At 41.0% G+C, this 15,784-nt stretch overlaps 1 protein-coding gene across 3 annotated transcripts in view; it reads right to left on the minus strand.

The window, feature by feature from the left end:
• Positions 1-398: 398 nt before the first annotated feature.
• NCOA2 (nuclear receptor coactivator 2) overlaps positions 399-15,784 on the minus strand; it is a 185,074-nt gene continuing 169,688 nt past the window's right edge. For all 3 annotated transcript variants that reach the window (XM_041412552.1, XM_041412551.1, XM_041412554.1), the window contains 7 exons: positions 14,542-14,820; positions 13,630-13,707; positions 12,875-13,112; positions 11,975-12,152; positions 9,559-9,757; positions 4,130-4,219; positions 399-1,197 (listed from right to left, as the gene is read on the minus strand). In XM_041412552.1, the coding sequence (XP_041268486.1) occupies positions 1,186-1,197; positions 4,130-4,219; positions 9,559-9,757; positions 11,975-12,152; positions 12,875-13,112; positions 13,630-13,707; positions 14,542-14,820 (1,074 nt within the window). In that variant the 3' untranslated portion in view covers positions 399-1,185. The remainder of the gene's footprint in view (positions 1,198-4,129; positions 4,220-9,558; positions 9,758-11,974; positions 12,153-12,874; positions 13,113-13,629; positions 13,708-14,541; positions 14,821-15,784) is intronic.

A 15,784-nucleotide genomic window follows, 5' to 3' on the forward strand; every position in this document is an offset into this window, starting at 1 on the left:
ATTATTGCTTGTTTACATATAAACTGGATTTTATGTACCTTACAAAACGTCTTCATAGTCCACACTGCTTTAAAATAATCAGAAACATGATAGTGGTGAAGTCTGTAGTGATATCTGCTATAGGTAATACAGGAATTGTTATTTTCCCAGCTAAGGGGATGGGAACCAGAAATTATCATGCTTTAAAGCAGGTATCTTTGATATTATGCACCAATTCTGCCACTACCATAATCATTACATGCATTACCATTGAACTTTGCTGTTCGGCATCCAGTAACTGGCTGAGCAGATTGCTGGAAACACACCTAAGGAAATAACGGAGTAACCTGTTTTTTAATTCTACTAGAAAGAGTTAGATGACAGAGGTCAGGAAAGCCAGGTTAAAAAAAAAAAACAGATTTGCTGATTGTTAGGAATTTAATTAAATGAGAATGTAACCAACTTGTATGTTTGGATTAATGACTTGCATCATAAACACTACCACAAAACCCAACCAAATCACCCCTTATAAACAGCCCTCTCACAGGGTAATTTTCATCTGTTTCACAACTTTAACCCCATTCAAAATTGGTCTGTATAGTTTTCTGCATCAGTCGATCTTCTGTGACTTGCTGTCAGTGGAACATGCTAGTTGGAGGTCTCTAAATGTACCAGACGTTGCTTCTATGCCCTCCTCCATGCCTCCTCTCTGCCCCAAAATGCAGGCCTTAGTCTAAAACACCAGTTTTCAGACAGAACTGAATCCTTTGCACCAGACTGTGTAAGCCAGGGAAAACAAAGCAAAAAAAACCCCAAGGTCTAGAACTAAACAGAAACAGAACAAGAGCATGGTTGTTTTTCCTTAAATACATACATTTAAATACATTCAATCTGACATGGTTTATGAAAATTGCCTGTCAACATTTACTTTGCAGGAGAGATCTAAGTTGCACTAAGGTGAATGCAGTGAACAGACTGAGCAATGTCTGTACGCTAGCTTCAGACTGTCAAAGAAGAGGCTGCTCTTCGGCAAGGATCCCCGCTCCCCTCGGGAAGGCAGGGCTGAGTCCTGTTGGCAGCAGGCAGCCGCCGGGGCTGGCAGCTCCGCGGGGACACGACAAACAGACACAGCTCTTCAAACTGGTAAGGGTTTGGGGCCGTAAGCCCAGTCAGCTGAAGAAAGGAGCAACCAAACCACCCTCAGGGTCAGCAATATTTCTGCAAAAGAAGAGAAATGGGGGAAAAAGAAATGAATTTTTCCTGCTGGGATAGTGAGGATGGACAGGTCAACGAGATCTGGGATGCTAGAGTGCAACATCCACTGGCAACTGTGCATTACTGTAATGCTTTACACCTGAAATTTAATTGGAATTTATGAAGGTAAACTATTCTTTGTGTACACTGATACAACTGACCAGTGATTTAGTTCCTTTGATATCAGTGGTGGTTTGATTTCACTGCATTCTTAGGTCCTTAATTCATTTAAGTTATCCTGGATGTTATAATAAATCAAGGTCATCCACCTCTTGTAAAATCCAGCTGAAGGCATAGCAACAGGGTTTAAAAGAAGTCTCATTCTCAGAATATGTACAAAAATCTCTCTTAGTGCTGCATCACTGTCAAAGGAAACAACTGCCCTGGCACACTTTCCCTTCCAAGACTCATAATGAAAAAGGGAATAAAGAAGTAAAGCCAGCTTCAGCTATGGATCCCTAGAGATGTTTTTTACCTCATACTTAATACCCTTGTGATGTCTTTACACAAATATAGTACAAACTGGTTTCAGCTGAGTTGATTATCTTCTTTCTTATTCACAAAAACATCAGGATGTGGTTTTCACAGTTGTTTTAAGACCACTCCTTCCAGTGGCTGCAATCTGTGACTTTCTGTCTTCCTCCCCTTGTAAATGCCTGCTCCCATGGGGTGCTGTGGTCAGTCAGGTCAGAGAGTCAATCCAGCCAAACCCATTTTCCTCCTCCCCTGGGATTGCTTTTCACTCATCCCATGGCTCTGGCTGTGGAGCAGCTCTTTGCTCACAGCTTCCTGTCACGCATGAGGAAGGCCCTGTTTGCTCAGGGACAGTGCTGGTGGGTAGGCAGCTTTCTCACCAGTCCACCTGCGTGCTGCTAGGCTGCCTTCTGGAAGCTGCCTGTACTGTGCTTTGGACCTTACCACACCTTCCTCCGCACTCTCACAAGGCCTAGAAATGCAGCTTTGCTGACAAAATCAGTGCCAAGAATTATCCTGCAAGGCAGGAAAGCAAGGTCCTACGTTTTGTACATCTCCTATTCCCAGTTTAGCTGCTGCAGCTGGAGCTCCTTGGGTGTGACCAGCACTGGGTCCTGCTCACGGCTCCTCCTTCATCACAGCACAGAGACACCACACTCACATCCCTCATGCCCTGACTAATACGGCCAAACTAAGCTTTGACTCCTCTTTCTAACATGCTGAGAGGCAGTTCAGGAACCCTGTTAGTGGTTTTTGAAGTGGAAGCAAAAGTGAAAATCCAAAGATGTCCTTATTTTCAGTGTGGACATTTAGGAAACAGTATCTCCAGAGAGATACTAAATAAACACTCCAACTATACCAGTGACTTGAAAAAAATTACATAATGCAAAAGTTGCACATTAATTACACAACCTGAAGTTTCTTAAAGAAAAAAAAAAAAAAAAGCTTTGTTGGAGTAGTTTATGGCTCAGCTGCATGAAAAAAACAGCTGTTTAACCTCTATTACAGTTTAAAGTTCAGTGAAAGGTATATAAACTGCATTTTTATTGACAGTCAGAGGTACATTAGTAGAATAAACATAAAATCACAAAGTGCAGTCTGATGTACCTTTCCAAAATAATTTGAGAGGTTTGAAGAAGTTGCTTTTCTTCAGGTGAAATAAAGCTTCTCTTATGCATTGCTACTGTCCCTCTCATTATCATAGCACTGACTCCATTATTATGATTTTACACCCCAGAGATTCCCTGCCAAAAGTCATGCCACTCATTTCTCTCCACCATCTCTCATACCCTTTCTGTCACATTCATTCTCTTCAACAATTATTTAAAATCTACCTCCTCCTTTAGTCTGCTTCTGTCTCAACATCCTTATTCCCTTTCCTCAGCAGTACTTGCTATTTTCTTCTCTTAGCCAAGCTTCTCTTAAGCCAGGCTTTTCTTAGCACACGAAATTTAACTGGTTAGGGAACACACTAAGTAGGAGACCTTCTAGCAGCCTCCCAGTACTTAAAAAGGCCCATAAGAGAGCTGGAGAGGGACTTTTTACCGTGGCATATGGTGACAGGACAGTGCGCAATGGCTTTAAGTTGAAAGAGAGTAGTTCAAGATTAGATATAGGAAGAAATTCATTACTGTGAATGCGGTGAGGTACTGGAACAGGTTGCCCAGACAAGTTGTGGATGACTCACCCCTGGAAGTATTCAGTGTTGGATGGGGCTTTGAGCAAGCTGGTCTAATGGCAGGGGGTGCCCTGTCCATGGCAGGGGGTAGGTATCTTTAAGGTCTCTTCCAACCCAAACCAATTTATGATTCTGTAATAATGCCTTGGTATGTAACAGCTTCTGCTAGAGCAGAATATACTGCATCTTTTTATTAATCAAAGTGACTATGAAATGGCTGCAGAAGAGACTCTTTATATACAGATCCCCCACTCCTGGAGACAGACATTTGTATGTTTATATGAGCAAGATGAAGATGTGAGAAGAACCGGCTTCTGGGAAGTTTTAAATACATATGAATACAAAAAAGACAGGGATACAATAAAATATATGTATGGTTACTTCTGCCTCAGTACTTTCACATTCTTCATTTTCACTCATGTTATTAATTTTTCAGACAGATATTTCCAACTTCCCCTATTACTCAAATTCCTGTTCTTTTAACAGCAGAGACCTTAACCACGCCCGGCCCAGGAGGAGGCGCCGCTAGATGGCGCCTCCCCCGCGTCACTCGGCCGCTCTCAGTCTGTCCGTCCATCGTCCATCCCTCCCTCCCTCCTTCCTTCTCTGTGTCCACAGAGCAGTCCTCCCTCACATTAATTACTATTATCCAGGGCACTTGGAACTTTGTAAGTAAAAAGGTATCGTACCCGCTCCAGCCTCAGTATATTCACAGCTCTGCTGTGCCCGTACCCCGTTTCTTACCCGTGCTGCATCTCCGTCCTGCTTTATCATATCCATTCCAGGCAGCTGGTTTGGAAAGAGATTGCCTCCCCTCATAGCAGGATCATTAACCTATTGGTAACAAAATATTAAGGAGAATGAATCAAAAAATATCTTGGGAGGAGGGCTGGGAATTCAGAAGAAGGATTACAGACTATTACACTACTTGCATGTACCAATGTCCACTCCTGAGACAATGCTCAAGTCAGGGAAGTGACTGCATAGCCAGGCACTCCTCTTGCACAGCAAGTGTTTGACTTATATTATCCTGCTGCGCAGTCAACAACAAAGATTTCATTCCTGATACTATGACGCTTATGCCTATTTTACAAAGCAGGTTCCATAAATTATGTCAGTGTTATCTGAAGAGGAAATCCCTGCTATCAAAGTTCTGAAAGCAGAAACATGTAACTACCTCCCTAACCTCAACATGCGGCTTTGCTGCTTGCAAACCACCACACACTTTTTTTCAAAGCCTGATGAGATAACATGTAGGCTAAATTACACCAACTACTGACTTAGTTTTAACAATACTTTTCTGTTCGTAAGCAATGGGAGAAGGACAACATTAAATGGGAAAATGTGCAGTGGCATGCTTTTCTAAAGGATGGTCTCCACAATCTTCTGAACACAGTCACAGGAAAGTATTGAAGCTGTGTGTTTCTGCACAACCAAAAGGTCTGTCATGCTTAGTCATGTGTAATTTGCCAAATTTACAGCACTGCTTTCGCAGTCAAAGGATTAATCTCACCATGTAGGAACTGGCATAAAATACAAAACAGTCCTTCAGCAAGTTTCTGAAATATCAGAAGAAACAGTTTTCTTTACAAAGTTTATCAGGGAAAGAAAGAAACCTCTTTCTACGAAGACTTTCTTGAGTCAATTCTGCTCCCTCAGAGTAGATCCCATTCTCATGACACTCTCCCTCCAGACATATATATTGGTAAAATCTTGTCTCAGCCTTCTCTTGTTGAGGAAGACTGTCTTGAATTCATGACACAAAGTCTTCTCATTTCAGGTCCTCCTGACTGTTATTTCTGTTGCTAGTCACTGATTTTGAAAAATACATTCATATGCAACCACTTAAAGATTGGTTTCCAGTCCTGCCAAAGACTACAATTCAATGGGAAAGATTAAAAACTTAAAATATTTTTGCCTTAGGAATTCTGACTCCAAAGAAATTAAGTGCTGCGAGCTTCCTAGTGATGCTTTTTGCTCCTTGGAGAGATTTTTAAATCTGAACATGAAAAATTTAAATCAGAACGGAAGAGAACCACATTATTTTATTCAGAAAGAGAGATAACAGAGAGCTTTGCAGCTCTATCTGCATGCAATTGATGAATCCATGTTTAAAAAGTGCTTTCTGCTACTAATCAATATTCATTAGAATGTGCAAGCACAAATACCTTTTCTGATTGTTTAGTAGACAAAGGGAGGTAAAAATGAAAGCAGAAATAAACAATTTGTATCCTGAATCAACAGCAGTTTTGGAACCAAAAGATGACTGCATGATTTGCCTCATGGTACTTAGGACAGGTATGGAAAAGGAAGGTGGCTCCAGGCCACTACAAAAGGAACAAAGGCATCAATGAAGTTTCTATTAAAGAATATCTTTGCCACTAATGATGCAAGAATCCTGACTGACATGGTACCAGATATAAAGAAAACTCAATCCAAACTCAAAAAAACTATTTTGTCATATGAATACATTTGCTTCAGAAGACCTTTAAACACCTGACATTAACTTTTCTGACTGCAAAAAAAATCAGTTAGAAAAGTATGGAGAAGGACAAAGAAATGGAAAGGTTTTCAGAATTTTCTGAAGAAAGGTAAAGTGGTGTTAACATACACAAAGTTTGACAACAAAAGAACAAAGATGTTTTACAATTCCTTTGCAATCAAGCAAAATTAGTAGTCTCCCATAAACCAAAGTTATATACAAGGTGTGTAACAAGCAAAGTTTCCTACCACTCCAGAGCTCCTTTAATCTGGTATTCTGAACTAAATCAAAATACCACTTCAAGATAACTCTTCTTAAATGCCATGATAATTTCTGCCTGGGGAGTACCACCCTGTGCAGATTAATACACAACTACTCTGACTGGACTTCTAAATATGGGTTTACATCAGATAGTGAAAAGCCTCTTTTCTTGCACAGGTTTCAAACTGCTTCTTTGGTAGCTCAGTAAATAGCCCGGATCCATGATACAAAATAAGTAACAGGCAAAACCATGGCAGTAGTCCACTGTGCCAACAAGAAGATGAGGACAAGGGCACCGTAAGATCTCTGAATGGTGCAACACCAGGAAGGTTTACTTTCTTGATGCCTGGGGAAGTTGTTTTGGACAGGAGGAACCTGCAGACCTGGCAGCCAGCATTTCAGCATTCCTGGTAGCAGCCTCCTAGAAGAAACACTAGTAAGAGCAGCCTGAAGAGATTTAACGTAATTGTAAGAGCAGAGACCATAATGAGACAGGATCTCATTCTTCAAATATATAAAAGAGCCTCTAAGTATATAATAATTACCAAGCCCATTTTGGCCACAATCTTTTTGCTTGGTGCTGGGAGCCCAGGTGGTAAACAAGAGAAGTTGGAGATAACACAAGTGTGATCAGATAAACACCAAAGTATTTCTGAGCTCTGGATGTATCTGTCTGACACAGCATAGTGCCACAAGAAGAGAAGAAAGAGAGCCCACAAAATCTGTTTGGTACCAGGGGTAATACACCTGCTTCTCACAAGGTAAGTCAGTTCAAGCACAGCTGTTTATTATTAGGTAGTAAGATCTTACTTCCAAAACCATCCAACAGTAATAATGTTGAGTTTTTTTAAAAACTAGAACACATTTGCAGAGAGTAACAGTGAATCACTGTTAGTCTCACTGTGGTTAGAAGGAGACAAGCATGTGAAGTTCAAATTATGTATTGTGGAACAAAAAGTGACACTGAATAAGTAAACAGAAGTGTAGGTGACAGTATAAGAAAACCCCACAGAATGAATGAAATGGCAACAGTCAGCAGAATTACAGAAAATAAAGTCATTTTGAAAACCACTAGTTACAAGAAAAAGTTCAGCAGAGTCTAGGTCAATTGCTAAATAAAGATGTCACTTAAGTAAAACACTATGCCCTGAAAACAGGAAAAAAAAAAGTGTCAATTTTAGTATTCAAGTATACATTTTTAGTTACTTGTGTTTCTCAAGAAAGAAAATGCAAAGCAGTACAGCACATTCCTGAGGACTAAAAAGCACTGTCTTGTGGCCCAGAAATGGCCCCTCAGCTGTCAGCTGGCCACCTCTGACCTAGATCAAGCATAAAACATTTGCCTGCAGATGACACAATGCTGGGGTGGTAAATAAGAGGAAACAGGTTACTGTTACAGAATGAGCCACAGCACTTTGCTTTAACAGACACCATCTAAGAGATGCAATTTGATGGAGACAGGAGGGAGGCAATACTTCTGGGAACAAAGAATGCAGGTTTCATCTTTGTGGAATGTGTTGAGGAGAATTTGGGGGACCATCATAAGGGTTTCATTGTGACATCGTCACGAAAAGAACCAAGGCAATCCATACACTGGAAGAGAAATTACAAGCAGAACCTGACTCTACACAGCTGTGGTGCAGTCTGTTAAATCACTGTCTCTGGTTACTCCATTCACATTTCTAGAAGGAGGTTACAACAAAAGAGTTTAAAGTAGATCCAAAAAAGGGACTGATGGGCTGAAATCCAAATGTTGAGATGGATAAAGAACCTCAGCCTATTTAGCTTACTAGAAGTTAGATAAATGCTATCTTGAAACAAGATCTTGTAGTCTAACAGGAAGGAAAAGCAGTGTGACAGCTGTGCCAGGGGAAACAGTAGCTGGCATGGAAATCTTCGAAATAAAACCAGATCTCTTTCTACAATGCAGTTTGTCAATTCAGGTTCCTAGGAAAAATTGTGCAGCATGGGTATGCTGAGAAATCAGATCAGGTCATAACCTTTAAATCCCCTTTCTGTTCTTTTTTTGTTTTACTATTATTTTACTACAGTAAATGTCTGCAACTCTATTAACTCAGTAACTAATAATAAACAAAGCCTGCTATAATTTGGCTTAGCAACTGGGAGTATCAGAGAAGGTGACAGATTTTGGAGTATCAAAATTACTTTGGGTCACCAGTATGTAGCAGCTGTAAAAGACAAATGTGATCTGCAGCTATATCTGCCTGAATATTTCAAGAGAAATGGGGAAGAACTAGTGTCATGCACATGGCCCTGGTGCTTAGGAAATACTGATTCAAAATAGAACAGCTGCAGGAAAGCAAAGGGAGTTTAAAACCTAAGAGATTGAAAAACCATGGCTTGTCTTACAAGAAAAACGCTACAAAACCCAAAACTAAAAAAAAAAAAATCTACCCAAACTAACAACAAAAAAAAATCATGTTGATAGAATCTTTCTAAAATACAGGAGAAGAAAAGAGCTATTTAAGGTAAATGACAACATTGGAAAAGTAAATATTCTGTTATCATATTTAGGCTGGAAAAAAGTCATACATTATCAAGCCATCAACATAACCAGCTTTAAACTGGAACATTATGGTATCAGAAAAGTTATAGCAGAGATGTCTATAGCAGGAGACGTTACCTGAAGACACAAGAGGTACCTTCTTGCCAATATTTCTAAGAAAAGTCCATAATTTCAAGCCTGTATTTTTGAAGAAGCTGAAGGTCAGCTTTGAAACAAATATATGAGCCTGTTAATTAACAGGATTTGTTTATCAAACACTTAATAATGTACTGAGAGAGTTTATTTGCAGGTTGACAAACAGAAATGTTATTTTTTCTTATTTCAGATACCCTAAGTAGCAGTATCAAATAAGAATGAGTGTGTAAACATCCTCTCAGCAGAAAAGAACAGGTTACTTACCTATTGATTCAACAACCTAATTCATATGCACCACATTATAAAAAACATGCATTTAGTGCTTGTAAAGTGGCCACACAGATAGCTCTGAAAACTGATTGAATATTTATTGTCTGGGACTACAAATACTGTGGCAGTTGAAGCCCCTTCCAAACCCTGCCCATACAGGCAGCTTTCACTCTTCCCTCTAGGAAGCAGCTGCCTGCCATCCAGTTCCAGCCTCTGCTGCTGGGAAAATCAACAACTGCAACTGTGCTACAGACACTTACCTACTGAGAACAGGAGCTACCATCAGCATGTGCTGCCCATGGAAGTCCAGGAGCTAGCTACAGTGCTCTCTACCTCACTGGTCACCTTGGCTACGAGTGCAGAGCTAAAACCAAAGCCCTGTTAACATCGTCATTTCTCAAGACAACTACTAGGAGAAACATAATGCAGTGGATCTAAAAACTACTGGAAGTAAAAGCAAATCCTCTAGCTTGTCATCTCACATCCTTAGATTCTCACCTGCTCAGGACCCATGGAGGACAACCCTGATGTAGGCACAGAGGTCGCTGAGGTCATGCTGATCTGCCCTGTCATCTGGTTCATGTTGTTCATACCACTTGTGTTGGTTGCCATGGATACACTGATGTTCATGTTATTGTTGTACATGCTGGTGCTTGCTTGCTGCCCAAAATGTGGTGGGGACTGTTGTGAAAACATGCTACAGCAAGGAATGGAAAAAGCAATGTGTCAGACTTAGAACGCTGAAGCCACTAAAGAACTTTTAAAAATATGTCTTAGCTAGAATTTGTATATGCTGTCATTTATTCCAACTTCAAAGGAAAAAATTAGTTTTCAGCTGCATTAATGTCTAAGGTGTAGATTTTCAAAATTTAAGGTCCCATGTCTGTGTACAAAAATGCATGCCTTTGCGTGTGAAACTATGGCAGAGTACAAATCTGTTATGCACGTGCAAGAACAGCCAATTAACTGTCTGAAGGAGCTTTGTATGTATTTTAAAGTAACGTTTGGAGGGAGAGGAAAACACCTTTAACCTCCAGTGTTAGCACAGCACAGGACTGTTGAGCTGAGATTATAGAAGGGTAATAAACTTTCCTTTTTGCAAAATAGGCTATTTGCATATACGAATACCAGATTTGCACACACAATTATGGCAAGCGGGCACAAATATAGACATGCAGTTGTGCAGGAATTTATTTACTAGGTCTTTGCACCAGGTTTTGAAAATGTGGCACTGTAAGAAACAACATAAAGTCCAAGATAATTACTATCTATGTTTCTTTAAGGGCACTTCTGAACAACTTACGGGGGAGTAACTGTGGGAAACCTCATCCCAGGTTTTATTCAGTCCAAATGCTTTCTGGACAGTATCTTCCTTCCCATTATGTTGAAAGCCATATGAGAGACTTCTTTACATTTCCTAAAATGCACTTCACTGTTTACACATCAGTGTTCTCTAGTCTTTGAGCATAATTCAACAGCCAATGAAAGAATTATTACTGACAATGTGTCTGTTTAGAGGATGTGCATTAGACTGAAGTACTGGAAGGGCTGCTGTGTCTCAGTGTCAGTGGCTGACGTCTCCTGCCCTGTGAAGCACTGCTCCCTCAGCTGAGGAAATCTTTCAGGGTTAACACTCAACCTTGCACTTGGGTACTCTGTTAGGCTATTGCACTCTGAGACCTGGTGCAGTGCAATGGCATTCTGGGCACAGGACCAAACTCAGAAAATCCCACCATTCTCTTCTTTCCAATTCCATGCCTTTTCAGGCCACCTCCCCCCATTTTTAAGTTGTTATCTGGATGGCTGAAACAGTACACTACAGATCATTGTGAATACTCAGTGGCTTGTGTAAGCACATTTGACATGTCTCTGCTGTAGAGCTGCAGTTTAGCAAAACCAACCATTGGACTTATGGAGCTGCCCCTGCTGCCATTTTTGGCAGAAGCCATTGACAGTGGTAGCTATGCCTCCTGCAGATGCTTCAGGAAGACTGAGAGGATGAGGCATGGACAAGGATGAGGATAAGCTGATAAATCAGCTGCTTTAGGAGGAACTTTACTTGGATTAGCCTCATCTATAAAATACTGGTGTTTTCGGTTTATTAAATCTTTGTCAACTAGCAGGAACAAGATTTGTTGCTGTGCTAGGACAGTAAACCTGAGAACTTCAGGATGACAAAAGCACGGTGCTAGAGATAGCTGTGTGCACCCCAGTGCCAACTGATACAGGCTGTACCTGACAGCTCCTCCCATCTTCCAAGGAAAAGCTCAGACCACTGCCATCTGGAAGCTCATTGCTGCCTACTGATAGTGTTCAACATCCAACCCATTTGATTTGGACAGATGATTATTAGAGCTACACCCACTGGGGCAGGGGCCTCAGCTGAAAAGGTGACTGCATGCATGAGGTATTGCTACAATGCTGTCAGGCAATGACAGCTATATGCTGACCCACAGCATGTGCAAGTACTAATGGGCTGAACCTGGTTACAACTCCAGCATTTAAAGTGGGAGGTGATAATCCAGTTACTGCAATTCCAGAGGAGTAGAATGCATAGCCTCTGGTTTAGCTGATTCAGCCATGTAGAAAGCAGCGTGGGATGAAAATCATATGCAGAAGAAATGCATCCACACAAACGTTAGGGGCTGGAGTTCACTGTGCAGCACAGATTCTTCTTAAGGGCACACTGTTTGATCAGTTATAACAAAGCAATGCTTTGTGTGGATGCAGGTCTTTTAGCTATGCACTCACTTTGCCTTGTATGAAGACAGAATTTAAACCAATTTGTCAAGCCAAATTGAAAAGAAATCTCTTTTAGGATAGATAGTTAGCAACAAACAAACAAACACACAAACAGTTAACCAAAATGAGCCCATTACTCTGTGTGTTCCTTTTGGTTTTCTTCTGGATTTACCTGTTACCACCCATATTCCCTTGTGCCCACCCATTCATCTCCGTAGAGGACTGATAGGCAGGGTTAGCCTGAGACTGCTGAATCATGGGGCTTTGAGTGTGAGCCAGCCTTGGTGACATCAGTGGACTCTGAGGAGTGGTGGCCCCTGTGAAGCCTGGATCGGGCTGCTGACTAATACCTGCAGAAGAAAATGAGAAATTTACCCATTGTACATTCAGAGTTAAAACAAACCAAGAGCTCATACCTGCAAACGTGTCTTTAACCAGTCTTACTTTTATCATCTGGTAAGAGTAGATACCAAATTTAGAGTTGGATGGACATAATTTGTTATATCAATAGAACTTTCACATAACATACTATTTAATATAATTATAACATAACTTATACAGTAGGTATAAATAAAGAAACTGTATAACAATAACTGTATGGAGGTAACCCCAGAACAAAGTGTTTTGTAGCTTTGTAGAACACAGAAAGGAAACAGCATTAATTATATTACACATCGGGTTAGGGGTAAAAAACTGAATGCCTTATCCAAAACTGATTTATATTACTTAAATTGAAGAGGTTTTTTTTAGCTCACACAAAATTCAGAGTCCATCAAGCAATACATACATATATATGTTTGTGTGTGTACATACATTTATCTGCATACATCTATATATAAACCAACACACACACTGCACTTCTGCTGCTGCTCAAAGAAAGAGCAGTGCTTGGAGAATAACTGGTACTAGAGCTAGGAAAGTGGAACCTCCAAGGGGTCCAAATGACCATGTTTTCCACTGTTCCCAGGGAGCCAGGCAAGAGCCTGTGGAGAGGGGGCCTGGACCCAGCACTGGGGGGAACATGGGGGAGTAAGGACTGACAAAATCCAGTGAGAGGGAGTGGAACCAGTACCGTAGTTTGGAGGAAATGGAAACTGCTGTGCATTTGCCTGCGGGATGCGCGGGTTGCTCATGGTTGCTGGGATGCCACCGGTGGCCACCATGCTGGGGGTCATGCTCAAGCCTTGCCCTCGCATCATCAGCGTCCGCTGCTGCACCTGCTGCTGCTGCTGCTGCATCTGCCGCTGCCGCAGGTGCTGGCTCAGGATCTCCCGCTGCCGCTGCGCCAGCATCTGCGCGTTGATGGGGCCCTGGGGGAAAACCACCGCCACCCATCCATCAGTAGCCCTTCCAAAGCAACCCAGCCAGCAGAGGCATCTCCACTAGAGCAATCTCAAGGATTCCAGCCTTTTCCCCCCTCATCACGCAAGTAACAGAAATATGAAACAAGAGAGAATAATCTTGCTAACGCTTCTGCAGGGAAAGACTTCCAACACTGCGAGAGTCAGTAACTGAAATAACACCAGTGTTTAAGGCTGCAGTGATTTGTATTTGCAAATGGAGCAGCTCATTAAAAACACACATCTTTAGGAAATGAGAAGCATGTTAAAAATGCAGTTATATCAAATCTTTACTAAACAATCATCCATCCCATGTAAAAATGGGAATGACTCTCAGAAATGAAACAACAAAATACTTCCTATCACACAGACTGCAATATTTGTATTGAAACTGTACTTGCCACATAGCATTACTATTGCATTACACTGGGGCAAGAAAGCAAAAAAGGAAGTGGCTTTTTTTTTTAAAAGGTATTCTTTTTCTCACCTGTGTTGGCACTCCAGTTCTCAAAGACAGATTCATATTGGAGACGCTGCTGATCTGATTTATCAGTGGCTGCCGATTCTAAAGAGGAAAAAAAACCAAACCACCCCAACACCAAAACCCAAAAGTTTTTAGAAGGAAAGGGAAAAAAAGAAGTGTTACATACATTGTCATACAGATCTACTTCCCTGATCAGCTGGTCTATAGACCTAATTCTACATATCCAAGCAGTGACTAATTTTCCTCCTCAAATCCTACTCCCATTCATAGAACGCTGTTTCTTAAAGAGATAATACAGCATAAAAAGAACAACCCAGGCACTACGCTGTTTATACAAAACATGCCCCTTCCATAGTTCATGCTCTTTTTCACTTTGGGACTGGACTGTTGAGGTTTACTCCAAATTAGACCTTATCCTGAAGGCCAAAATGTTCTTTCCTCCTTAAATACAAAAAGCATTGATATCTCACTGATAGTACTACAAACCTACGTATCTAAAAACAAAACAAGAAACAGTAGCTTAATTCTCAGAAGCAGACCAAGGCCAAGGAAAAAAAAAGGATGTAGGATGTAGGCAACAGGCAGCAATAAAAGCAGTTAGATTGGCAGAAGAGTCAAGATACAACAAATAGAAAAAGATGTATATAACAAAAAGCAGTGTAATAACCTTGCTCAAAGACTTGGTGAGATCTAGGCTTAAATACTGGTCATGTTCTTGTATTGTACTATACAAAGAACAATGCGAAAATGCCAAAAAAGAAGATCAAAAAAGAGAAAGTGCAAGGCACTATTCTGTCAAAACTCATTGTGGCTCCTGTTAAATTTTAGCTTAAAAGTGGAATGAAGCAAGACCCGGTCTATTTGGAGCGAGCTGTGCTGCCTGTGAGAGAGAGCTGGGCACGGAAGGGGCCGTACCTGCTGCGCCTGGAGCCGGTGCTGCAGCTGGAGGCGCAGCTGGTTGGGCTGGTTCTGCACGATGCCGGCGGGCCGCAGGCCGGGCCGGGGCTGCATGCGCAGGGCGGTGTATCCCGGGCGCTGCCCCATGGCGTGGAAGCCGGGGTCCTGCATGGGCGCGTAGCTGCCCTGCGCCATCTGCGCCTGCGCCGCGTACTGCTGCGAGAACACCGGAGCCTTCTGCTCCATCAGCATGCTGGACTCCTGGCTCGGGAAGGTCTCGGGGTCGACAGCTTGGCTCTGCAGAAATACAGCAACAACAGGAACAGTTGGTGGGACACGGCTTTCCAGAGGATTATACGGGACTAATACAGACAGTCTGCAAAAACAACCTTCCAAGATGGGAATGTTTTGAAACAGAAAATTATATTAGCTTTCTTTACCTCAATATAAAACTTAAAATAAGGAGAACTGGATATTTGAGTATCAAAATATATTCATGGAGACAAATTCCTCCCCTCTCTTTTCCTTTGTTCTGTTTATTTTTTCTTTAAATAAAACCCTATAATCTTTCTTGTGTTCTTTACACAGACATTGCATTACTCTTCTAAAGAATAAAAACCTGAAACGACAAATGCTAGATCAAAATCTGTAAATGAAGTGATGCTACCATATTTTGCCATTGAATCTGAGATAAATTCAAAGGTATTGCAAATGAATAAGTAGATTTTTATCAGTATCTTTAAACAAAATAATGACTTGAAATAAAGATGCCTGAAACTATTACAGAAGCTAATGTGAACAGAGTGCCTAATTCTTTCAGGGCACTTTTGCACTAACTGATTATCCATTAGCATAAATAAACTAACACAATTCTAAATTCCATTCTAGATACTCCCCTAATATTTGCTCTAGCCAGAACAATTTTACAGCTTATTCCACACTGACCTTGAAAATGAAGTTAATCTAAATTTCAGTGCCCTCATGAAAGAAAGTCTTTAAGCTGCTGTAAAATGTTTGAAGGCTGTTTTAAAAAACATTTTTTAAAATGAAGCAGTCCTCTTATCTGCAAGATCCTTTAACTGTTTCCACTGAATTATTAATTAAATAGAAACATATTTACTGCTTAGTTTGAAATAAACCATTATTCATATCTTTTGTGATGGTATTCCAAAACCTATATAATATTGCGTGAAAGTTTCATAGCGCAAAATTGAAGTTCACCATTAAATTGTATCTCCAGCTCTACACCTCACTGACTTCT

This window comes from Onychostruthus taczanowskii, unplaced genomic scaffold (genome assembly GCF_017590055.1).
Source record: "Onychostruthus taczanowskii isolate IOZ18803 unplaced genomic scaffold, ASM1759005v1 scaffold4, whole genome shotgun sequence".
NCBI classification, from domain to species: domain Eukaryota; kingdom Metazoa; phylum Chordata; class Aves; order Passeriformes; family Passeridae; genus Onychostruthus; species Onychostruthus taczanowskii.